The sequence below is a fragment of the Capricornis sumatraensis genome, chromosome 8 (assembly GCF_032405125.1).
Source record: "Capricornis sumatraensis isolate serow.1 chromosome 8, serow.2, whole genome shotgun sequence".
Lineage (NCBI taxonomy): Eukaryota > Metazoa > Chordata > Mammalia > Artiodactyla > Bovidae > Capricornis > Capricornis sumatraensis.
In genome coordinates, this window is record NC_091076.1 from 69,175,182 (window position 1) to 69,187,245 (window position 12,064).

The following is a 12,064-nucleotide window of genomic DNA, read 5'->3' on the forward strand; positions in this document are numbered from 1 at the left end:
ATAGTAGGGGTGAGCTGTAACTAATACATTCCCACCTTCCTGTGCACTACACAGCTCAGAAAGCTCTCCTGGTGTCACAGTGCTCTGAGTGCTGTGCTACTCCACGAAGGACGACGACCTTACACTTTAGAGGAACTGGTGAAGGGGGTTCAATACAGCAGCCTTAGCAGACTGGCTTTAAAGCCTAAATACTGTTTTAAAGCTATTTTTAGCTAAAATACAGTTTTAGAAACAGAATTCAGAAGAAAATTCAAGCGCTTTTACCACTGTTGTACTGTGTTTAACCTTCTGGGGAGTAGGAACAGAAAAAAATAATGTTTATTTTCGCACAGATAAAATTCTTCATCTAATTTCAGAATGTTCACAGACCACCACTGCTACTGTTTTCTTCAGAACTCATAAATTTTAATCTTAAAACATAAAATAACAGACCAACAACCTAGAAATTTTTAAAGCTTTTGAGCTAGCAAAAAGGAAGGGAATTAAAAACTGCTTTATATTTCATTGCAAAAGGGTTGTTTTAAAAGAATAGCTTATGTTCAGTTTAATCCATTAAAATCCTGAAAAGGTTTTTAAAGAAGTGAAAGTCAAGAGTTGGGTTTCCAAAGAACTGATTAATTATAAAATACTAACCTGCTGAGAAAGTGTCTCAAAAAAAAAATCAATCACTTATATGCACATGGAGAACTCTTTTCAAATGCATTTTTAGAGTAGCTATTTAATGGCTTTTTCCAGGAGAGAAAAGTTTTTAAAGTGTGACTCACATTTATACCTGATGTTTACTCAATATTATTCAATCTCAGAATTTAACGACTGTCTGATGGAATCATTTCCCAAAATAAATATTGTAAAACTTATGAAAGGTACTACACCTTCACTATCTTCCACATCTTCAAAAATCATTCATGTCAGAACTCGGGTATCCACACTACAAGAACACACCTTATTTCACGTGTCATATAATTATGTATCTCATCAGTGACAGTATATTTTGGGAACTAAAATCTGATAAAACAATCAATATCTATAAAAATGCTCAACAAGTTTTATGAATTTATTAAAAAACTTCTTTTCCTGTCACCACTAATTAACATCAGTATAATTTTACCTCATAACATATACATATTCAAACTGTTTTTATTTTTAACCTGTAAAAATCAAATTTATATCCAAAAAACTTGCAGCATAAAAGGTCAAAGTAGAGCCAGTCTGTATGCAGAAGCCATTAGTCAAATGGCCCTTTTACTTTCCCCCTACTCATAAAAGGTGAACCACAGGTTACAAATAAATGTAGTCGTACACTATACATCAGCAAGAGGGTCACAACCCATCCATCTCTAATTATCTAAGTGAGTTAGGTTAATAACTTCAAAGGAAATCTAATTATACAGTACATGTTTGAGTTTAATAAAGAGAATTATCTATGACTACACAGCTACATAATAGAAGCCAGAACCTTCTCTATATATTTTAAAAATTCTAATCTATGGTACATAGACCCCAAAAGAAAGTTAACTTGCTTTTAAAAAGATCATTAGATTCGGTTATGCCAACAACTCCATAAACCAACATTTTAGGTTTATAATAACTACACAGTCTTCACACTTCAGAATGTGTTCTAAAATATCCACAAGGACCTCATATCACTTGTGCTGAGAAATGCATTCCAAAACTTGGTGTTACCCAGAAACATTTTTTTGAAATCTGAAAATAACACTAGTAGAAAAAAACATTTCAAGGAACAACTGTAGATAAAATCTTAATAAATAAAGCAATGTTAGGAAGGCTAGAAAACATGCTCCAGAAACAGAGAAAGCCTGAATTTTAATTTATGTAATATACTACAAAATGGCATTAGTAAACACCGAACAAGAGTGTTAGAAACAGTAAATTAATTTCAACAGTGATGGTGTATATTATGTTAAATCCACATACGCTGAGAATTAGAAGGCTGAAGCAGTAGAAAGAAATGTTTTTGTTAAGCAAGATGGCCATCCAATCCAATCTATTTGCTCACAGCTGACCAAATTTACGTAACATACCCCCAAAAAAATCTCCTGAATGTATTTAAAAGCATATGTTTCTAAATTTTAATTTAGTTCTGAATTTAAAACAAATTTACTGAAGGTAAAGCTCAGACGAAAATGAAAGGTGAAACCAGATGAATACTATATACTAAATTTTACCTTTTAAAGTAAACTATCTTAAAAAAATAATAAATAAATCAATAAAGTAGACTATCTATGTGACTCCTGCAGGTTTTCTTTCCATCTTTCTCTAAATTCATTTGGGTTATATGAACAAAGGTAATACTAAGCCTGATAAGGATCAGTCATACTGACAGATAATGGCAAATTTTAAATGAATGCATGTTAATATTTTAGACAAATTTCATCTGCCAGAAGAAAATAATTATGACTACCGTAATTTTCTTCCTTTTAAATTAGGGCAAGTTTACAGAAGCAGGTAGTACATGCGTATCATGTTTGCAAATAAGGTGTTTCTCTATAAATAAAGACTCATTGCTTTTCTTTATTTCAAAAGCACTATATTCTCAGTCCCAATAGCTTATAAAGATTTTCTCTAAGGTAAAAGTGGTTTTGTTTCACCATAAGAATTTTTATAAGCTAAGAACAATTATCTAAATCCTGCCTGAGACTGTCCAGATAAAAATCTAAGTAAAAAATAAAATTTAGCTACTTTTAGTTAAGATTTAGAAAGTGACAGTTTCCTTCTATGTACTTCTAGCAATTAAGAAAAACTTTCATCTCTAGTTAAATCACTCACATTACCTGCAAACAAGAAGCAAGAATGAAGAGAGTCAGCATTTCCTAAGGCCTTGAAATTAAGTTTCTTTTGCATTCATTTATAATTTTTAAAATAACAATAATAAAATTAGACCAGGGATATCAAATGCACCAAATGCCCCCAAAATGCCTTTGGGATAAATCAAACCAAAGGAACACAGAGATGTTTCAATGTAACTTAATTCCAGGGTTAATTGAAATGAAAGCTATTTTGTGCCAGAATTAGTAGAATGATTTTACAGTGAAGGTCAAATAGGCTGAAGTGAAGATGTTCTTAACAAACAGCAAAAGATTTTTTGTTTTGCTTTGAAAGAAACAGCTAAAAAAAAGTTCTCCAAACTTACTGATTTTTTGTTTTCCTTTTTTTCTTTTACTGTAGCTTTATTCAGTAGGGAGTGGCAAGTTGCCTACAGAACAGAGATGAGCACAAACAAGTCACAGCACCAACTACATACAGCAACAAAAACAATGTTGGCTTGTACATAAAATTACACGATCAAAATGTAACACAAATGGAATCAACAAAAAATTAGAAATCAACTGAATTTTGAGGGACAAATTTTACTTCTGGATTTTAATCTTTATTATGTCTTTAAGCCAAAGCACTAAATAAATAGCAAGAAATGTGGAGACAATCATATCTACTATTTCTGGCTATAAATCGCAGAAAATTTCTCCTCAAATGAACTGAGGATATTTAATATTTACATTTCAGTTAATTCCTAGCTTTTGATGAATTGTATATAAAATCTTCATTACAAGTAGATCATACTCTAAAAATACTTCTATGTGTCTACGTAATTTTTCTTGATTTACATATATTTATATATACTTCTCTGTGTATCCTTCAATTGACTTAAAAGTTCTTTTTTCAATAGTTGATACTGAACTCATAATACTACTGATTAAAAAATAAACATTAAATGACTAAATACAATAGAAAAATAAAAGTCTCTCTCTTTTAAGAAAGATTACTCTTAAAATTTCACTTATTTTTGTTTGCAGGCTGCTTCCTGAAAAAGTTCTAACCAGAGAAGGTTAAAAGCTCTGCAACATTTGGGAAAAGAATGTTATCAGCTCAACTAGAAATAAGCATTAATATCAAAGTGAAGAAACTGCAGAGAAAATCATAGAATAAAACTGTAAGCCTGCTAAAATTTCTCACAGATTTCACCATTTATCAGAATGCCTCAAACAAAAAACCATCACCAAAAGCCTCTCAAATCCAGAGACATATTGGTTTCAACTCTCAAAGTCATTTCTAGGCCAAGGAGCTCTATTAAAATTAAAAGATGGACACATACACACAGCTATATTTGAAATGGATAACCAACAAGGACCTACTGTACAGCACAGGGAACTCTGCTCAATGTGGCAGCCTGGATGGAAGGGGAGTTTAGGGGAGATGGATACATGTATACATATGGCTGAGTCCCCTCACTGTTCACCAGAAACCATCATAACGTTGTTAATCGTTGCTAACAATAATTGTTTTCTCTCTCCCAACAAAAAATTAAAAGTTAAAAAAATTACTTTTAAAATATTTTGAAAACAAATTAGAATTCTTCAATCTACCATACAAGGCATTTTATTCCAGGATTTCTGTGATTCAACATTGTAACTTGAGATTTAAAGTTAGTTTGATTTGTACATCCATCCATCCATTCACTCATCCAAGTAGTTACTGTGCACCTAATTGCTAGATACCCATTCTAAGCACTGGAAGACAGCAAACAAGAAGACACAGTCCTTATCTCAAAGAGCTTTGATTCAAACTTTAGACTAAAAGCACGAGTAACCCAATTTATCACAAAAATGCAGTTTTGTACACTTTTTGTTTTCAATCATGGTATACAACCAGCAATTATAGCCTTAAAATTTTTCTGTAAACTACTGTTTGGAGAAGTAGATTTGCCAGGAAAAGATGACATTTGTTTAGAATTATATTTAGCTCTTTCTCAGAATTCTCTCACCACAACTTAGGAAAATATCCACTCTGTGAATACTTTCTCATTATTCCAAAACTATCAGGATGAACGTGGAAATAAACACATGAAAAAATGTCTCAGTTATAAATCTAACACATGGCCATTCCGATATAACCTTAACCCAGACCGCTAAGTAAGGAGGCATATAAAATGAAAGAGCTAGGTAAAGCATGATTTTAAAAAGGTTTAACAGTCAAAAATACTAACTCCAGTAAAAAGACCTAAAGCACGGAGAAATTTATTAGCTAGCAATGTACTCACATAGCTTTCAAATTTTCCCTAGCAGGTCCCAAAGCAGGAGACATATTTACTAGAGGGAAAAAAAAACAATGGACTACTATCCCTCCCAACAGAACATAAAAGTACAAAGGTACCATTATGTTACTGCCAAAGTCAAAAGGGCAAAGAAAAGCCAGAAGATGGAAGATGAATAAAAATAAAAGAGCAAACTAAGGGGAAAAACTACATTTGCAAGGAGACTCAATGAGAGAATATCTTGAGATCTAAGTTTATTTTTCTTTTTTAATTAGCAAATGTAAAATTTCCCATTATCAGTCACTTATTAAAAAACAAACCCTTATTTATTAATAACATAGCACATCTATCCTCTATAGTACTGTACATTCCAATAATAAGTTTATCCAACAATTCCAAAAACTGCACTAACATTTAAATAATATTCTTAAGAAGAATAATTGTATGTGAAATTTTAATATAATGATTCGGGTCTGTTGTAATATGGGATACTGTATTATGGAATGTTTTAAAAAGCACAACACATAGTGGTTAATAAGCCACCAATTATCACCTGGTTTTATTTTCTGCATTATTTTTACTACCTCCTTCCCTTCCTAACTATGCAAGTTGGCAAGAATCTTGTTTACTTGGGTGGGAGGAACTGGGTAATTTATTCCTTCATTAAATATTTCCTAAGTACTTACTAAGTGCCAAGCACTTAGTTTTTTTTTCCTTTTCCAAGGTTGCTAATGATACAAAATTTTTTTCTTAGGGAGACAACTACATGAAGAATTTCTATGAAAATCTACTAGACCATATATGTAACCAGGTAGTCAATACTCTTTTAATTGTAGTCAATCACTTTTAACCAACTAAAGTCAAAGCCCCTGCCACTTTAGAAATTCATTTGCTCTCTGAAAAGTTATTATTAGGCCAACCAAGAAGTTGGTCCAAACTATTTTTAACATGTGTTTACCATTTCTAGTCTGCCTAGTTTTATCAACAGAAGAAGGACTGAACTGGACTTAAAGAGAAACCTGAATAATGCCCAAACTTAAGATGTTATTTACTAAATTAGATTTCATACTATAAACTACCCTCTGGTTTCAGATTTAACTACCTGCAAAACTCATATGGGGCTCTCCTAAGCTTCCTCAAGCTATTTTGAAAAAGGCAGGAAAGTCATGATGAATTAAGAGAGTTTTAACGCTAAGTATGCTTTTCATCATCTATGAATATGATGAAACATTTTTTTATAGATACAGCAGATACATCTTTATAAATAGCAATGGGGGGGAAATTCACACAGAGCAGCCTGAAACAGCTTTTTAAAATGATGATTTCACTGATCTTGCTAATGTCTCCAAGCAACTGAAGCCCTGTGCTAAAAACAAATGGCTGGGGATAACTCTGCAAAGAAAAAGACACAAAAGGTATGGGTTTTGGTAAATGCATAAATTCTTTATCCTACACCTGGCCTTATCCCAAACTCCAGATCCACTAATGTTTCTTCCAGAATCAGTTTTAACAGGCTAATGTGGATTTGCACTAATCTTCCTTGGAGTGATTAAACCATTTCTGAAGCTGCATATGCCAATCAAAAATATCGTGGAAGCCATAATAGAACACAGGTGTAATTTCCTCAGCAAGTAGGGGATGACTGTGAACATCTGAACTCAGAAGCATTGCTTGCAGTTCTAGTGTTGAAAGTCTAATAATTGGATGTGAATGATGATGCAATGTAAGTAGCATTCTATATAAAATAAACATCAGCTTGTCCTGGGGAAACCTGACACAAACCCAATAGAGTTTAATTTAGGAGAAGAAATTAATTAAAGAAATTAATTTAAGAGAAAATATCAAAATCAGAGATTAAGCATTTCACAAAACAAAAAGCAAGGAAAAGACTGACCTTATATGTGAAAGACCCCATGAATAATTCAGGTAAAAGATAAAATCAGCAACAAAAACTGTGTAACATATCTAACTTGAATCACATCTACTATACCCAGTAGATAGGTGCATTTTAAACTTGTTCTCAATGCAAGGAAAATGTATTATTTTTAAAGTACCCCATTAAACTACTTTGTATTTTTAAAGCCAATTTAAACAGTTCTTAATGTAGTATTCATCCTAACTGATTCAGTATTATCAATCACCCACTATCAACAGCTGGTTTAGCAGCTAAACCCCTCTTTGGTAAAGCATTCTTTTAAATGTAGCTATGGACTAATAATGGTAATCTCTAACCTTAAGCATACCTGGTACAAACAGTGGCACACACTTCGTAGCTGAGGGGGAAATTCAGAGGAGGAACTGATGATGGCATGGAAGAACTTTTCAGTCATTTGAAGGAGGTTTCGCTGGTTTTCCTCAAGGCTCTCTGACTGTTCTAACCTATCAAGAGGAAAAAAAAAAAGCAAAACCAGTTAAAAGCAAACAAACTAACAGACATATTCTTTAAAAGAGACTCCTTAAAGAGATATTCAGCTAAATGCAATGTTGAGACTTTTCTGGATTCCTGATTTCAACAAACCAATTATTAAAAAAAAAAAAAAAAGGCAATTTTGAGAACTGTGTATAAAAACTCTTGTTGTTTAGCCACTAAGTTATGTCCTAATCTTTGCAACTCCATGGACTGTAGCCTGTCAGACTCCTCTGTCTAAGAGATTTTTCAGCAAGAATACCAGAGTGGATTGCCATTTCCTCTTTCAGGGGATCTTCCCCAACAACGGATCAAACCCATGTCTCTTGCATCTCCTGCATTTGCCACTGTGTCACCGGGGAAGCCCAATTATCCTCCTATATCTTCACAAATTTAATACAGGATTTTTTTTTTAAATACAGGATTTTTAATTAAAAAAATTTTTTTTGTCCATCTAGTAGACTGTGAAGAAGGCTAGCACTGAAAAATTGATGCTTTTGAACTGTGGTATTGGAGAAGACTCTTGAGAGTCCCTTGGACTGCAAGGAGATCCAACCAGTCCATTCTGTAGGAGATCAGCCCTGGGATTTCTTTGGAAGGAATGATGCTAAAGCTGAAACTCCAGTACTTTGGCCACCTAATGCGAAGACTTGACTCACTGGAAAACTCTGATGCTGGGAGGGATGGGGGGCAGGAGGAGAAGGGGATGACAGAGGATGAGATAGCTGGATGGCATCACGGACTCGATGGACCTGAGTCTGAGTGAACTCCAGGAGCTGGTGATGGACAGGGAGGCCTGGCATGCTGAGATTCATGGGGTCGCAAATAGTCGGACACGACTGAGCGACTGAACTGAACTGAACTGAACTGAGGAAAGGGCATCTCACATTTTAAACTTTTGTTTTCCATGATTTCAGTAAAGCTGACATGCTTTCAATATTTTGGGACCATTCAGGCCCTATTTTGAATCTCCTTTCCTATCAAGCCTGATATCTCTAACTTCTAGGTATTTCTCCTGTCTGTACCTAAAACTTAGTTTGCTCCAAATTAGCTTATTTTTTCCTCATACTTAAACGTCTTATTCTGTGTTCCCCATGTTGTCAATGGTACGATAACTGCTTCAGTCAGGTCATTCAGGAACTGCTGATGTCGTTACTGTCTGCAGTAGTCCATTACTCCCCACATCCAATTAGTGCTGCTAATTCTTCTGTAAGACTTTTTTTAAAGGTAATTTATTTATTTTTTATTATTTATTTAAGGAAATTTATTTAGAAAAGGCAGAGGAACCAGAGATCAAATTGTTAACATCTGCTGGATCATCGAAAAAGCAAGAGAGTTCCAGAAAAACATCTATTTCTGCTTTATTGACTATGCCAAAGCCTTTGACTGTGTGGAGCACAATAAACTGTGGAAAATTCTGAAAGAGATGGGAATACCAGACCACCTGACCTGCCTCTTGAGAAACCTGGAAGTCAGGAAGCAACAGTTAGAACTGGACATGGAATAACAGACTGGTTCCAAATAGGGAAAGGAGTACGTCAAGGCTGTATATTGTCACCCTGCTTATTTAACTTATATACAGAGTACATCATGAGAAACACTGGGCTGGAAGAAGCACAAGCTGGAATCAAGATTGCCAGGAGAAATATCAATAACCTCAGATATGTAGACGACACCACCCTTATGGCAGGAAGCGAAGAAGAACTAAAGAGCCTCTTGATGAAAGTGAAACAGGAGAGCTGGCTTAAAACTCAACATTCAGAAAACTAAGATCATGGCATCCAGTCCCATCACTTCATGGCAAATAGATGGGGAAACAGTGGAAACAGTGACAGACTTTAGCTTTTTGGGCTCCAAAATCACTGCAGATGGTGACTGCAGCCATGAAATTAAAAGACACTTACTCCTTGGAAGGAAAGTTATGACCAACCTAGACAGCATATTAAAAAACAGAGACTTTACTTTGCCGACTAAGGTCCATCTAGTCAAAGCTATGGTTTTTCCAGTAGTCACATATGTACGTGAAGAGTTGGACTGTAAAGAAACCTGAGCACTGAAGAATTGATGCTTTTGAACTGGTACAGGAGAGGACTCTTGAGAGTCCCTTGGACTGCAAGGAGATCCAACCAGTCCATCCTAAAGGAAATCAGTCCTGAATAGTCACTGGAAGGGCTGATGCTGAAGCTAAAACTCCAATACTTTGGCCACCTGGTGCAAAGAACTGACTCATTTGAAAAGACCCTGATGCTGGGAAAGATTGAAGGCAGGAGGAGAAGAGGACAACAGAGGATGAGATGGTTGGATGGTATCACCGACTCAATGGACTTGAGTCTGAGTAAACTCTGGGAGTTGGTGATGGACAGTGAGGCCCGGCGTGCTGCCATCCATGGGGTCGCAAAGAATCGGACACAACTGAGCGACTCAATTTATTTCTTTGGCCACCCCACGCAGCATGTGAGATCTTAGTTCCCTCACCCCAAACTCATGCTCCCTGCAGTGGAAGCATGGAGTAACCACTGCACTGCCAGGAAAGGCCCTCTTCTGTACGATTCTAAAGTCTTGGTGCTATGATTAAAGGCAGATGTTCAGAAGGCAGACTTACTAGGTTTAAATTTCAGCTCTACCACTTATTGACCTTGATCAAGGTACTTAATCTCTCTGAGGCTCAATTTTTTTCATCAATTATAATGCCTATTTCATGAGGTTTAAATTGGGAAGATTCATGATAGCTCAGTTAGCAAAGAAACCACCTGCAATGCAGGAGACCCCAGTTAGATTCCTGGGTTGGGAAGATCCGTTGGAGAAGGGATAGGCTACCCACTGCAGTATTCTTGGGCTTCCTTGGTGGCTCAGCTGGTAAATAATCCACCTGTGATGCAAGAGACCTGGGTTCCACCCCTGGATTTGGAAGATCTGGAGAAGGCAAAGGCTACCCACCCTAGTATTCTGGCCTGGAGAATTCCACAGACTCTATAGTCCATGGGGTCGCAAACAGTCGGACACAACTGAGCAACTTTCACTTGCCCTGAAGGAGGGCATGGCAGCCTACTCCAGTATTCTTGCCTGGAGAATCCCCATGAACAGATGAGCCTGGCGGGCTATGGTCCATGGCGTCGCAGAGCCGGACACGACTGAGCAACTAAGCATAGCACCACAAAAGAGTAAATTATACCCCATGGCTGTCAAATCCACAAACCTTTACTAGAGCTGCCCAACTGGTGTAATTTGAACTCTTCAAAACACATTCCCTATGAAAGTCAGTACTTAACTACTTGTTATATGCCTTATCTCCCCTACAAAACTGTAAGCTCCTTGAAGGATGTATTCATCTTTGTCCTCTTAAAAACTAGCAAGGTACCTTACCAAAATAATCATTGAGTAAATATTCGTTGTCAATCTCTTAACTAGTAATGTCCTATTTCTATACTAGTTTACGTATTACATAAAAGTTTGGGAGACTGAAATCACCACTCCAGATTCCCTGCAGCTCACTATGTAATGCAGCATATGGATACAGTGAGAGTTTAGAAATGAATGTAGACTATGGGCAGGAAAGATTTCGTGGGCTAGGTGAGTTCTAAAGGAGGGAGACAATTTGCACAGGCAAAAAGAAGGGCCGTTCAGAAAGTGGAAGGCAGGGCAAGCACTCAATTCAATCCAAAAAATATTTACCACGCATCTACTATTTGCCATCTTAAGGCCACATGGTGAGGATTCAACAGTAACTGGCCTTTGAGTTTCTCAAAGAGGGGAAAGACAAGTACACACCAAGTAACAAGTACAATTATTCGACGATATAAAAGACAAAAATAGCAAACCAGAGAGAGACATGATTAATTCACATGGCAAAGGTTGCAGGGAAGCCAGAGGCAGAAAATGAATTTGGGATACATGATAACTAAAAAGAGATATAGGGATTTGTATGCAGGGAGATCACTTAAGAAGCTACAACAATAAGTCAAATCTGAAATATGGAAGGTATAGGAGCTTTGTAGTATGAAAGAAAAAATTCACAATTTATTAATAGGGCCAGAAGAGAGCCTTAGAAACCTTGACATTCTTGTCTAGTCTTTGTGGGAACTTTTTCTTAATTAAAAAAAAAGCATACCAGCAGCAGGTATGCTTCAGACTCTTTCAAATGTCCCTCTAAAAGATCTAAGCCCTCCTGCTTCTCACATGCCAATGATAACTCATTGGCTATTCCATTAATTCTGATCTATAATGAAGCTTCATATCTAATTATTTAAGTGTTCGTGTGTATAAAAAATTTTCCCTCTGATTTTCAAACAATCAGGTTTTATTTATCCTATTGGTTTCCTGTTTTTAATTTCATTGATTTCTAATCTAATTTTTATTTCTTTCCTTCTGTTCAGTTAGGTTTACACTGAACTTTCTCTAGTTTTTTAAGGTGAAAGTTTAGGCCATTCATTTTAGGTCCTTCTTTTCTAATATATGCATTTAATGCTCTAAATACTACATTTCACTACCTTCCACACATTCTGATAAGATGTACTTTAAGTTTTTCTTTTTCTTTGCATTTCAGTTTTCAAAATTTCTATTGACATATCTTTAAGTTCACTAATTTTGTACAGGAGACAGGAATCAAG

The 12,064-nt window shown here is 35.6% G+C and overlaps 1 protein-coding gene across 2 annotated transcripts in view; it reads right to left on the reverse strand.

The window, feature by feature from the left end:
• The window catches only part of NF1 (neurofibromin 1), a 248,098-nt gene that overhangs the window by 102,769 nt on the left and 133,265 nt on the right, over positions 1-12,064 (reverse strand). The window contains exons 30-31 of one of the 2 annotated variants that reach the window (XM_068978213.1): positions 7,294-7,429; positions 3,152-3,214 (exon numbers count right to left, since the gene is read on the reverse strand). In XM_068978213.1, coding sequence (XP_068834314.1) covers positions 3,152-3,214; positions 7,294-7,429 — 199 coding nt within the window. The remainder of the gene's footprint in view (positions 1-3,151; positions 3,215-7,293; positions 7,430-12,064) is intronic. The other variant, XM_068978214.1, reaches the window with a different exon arrangement.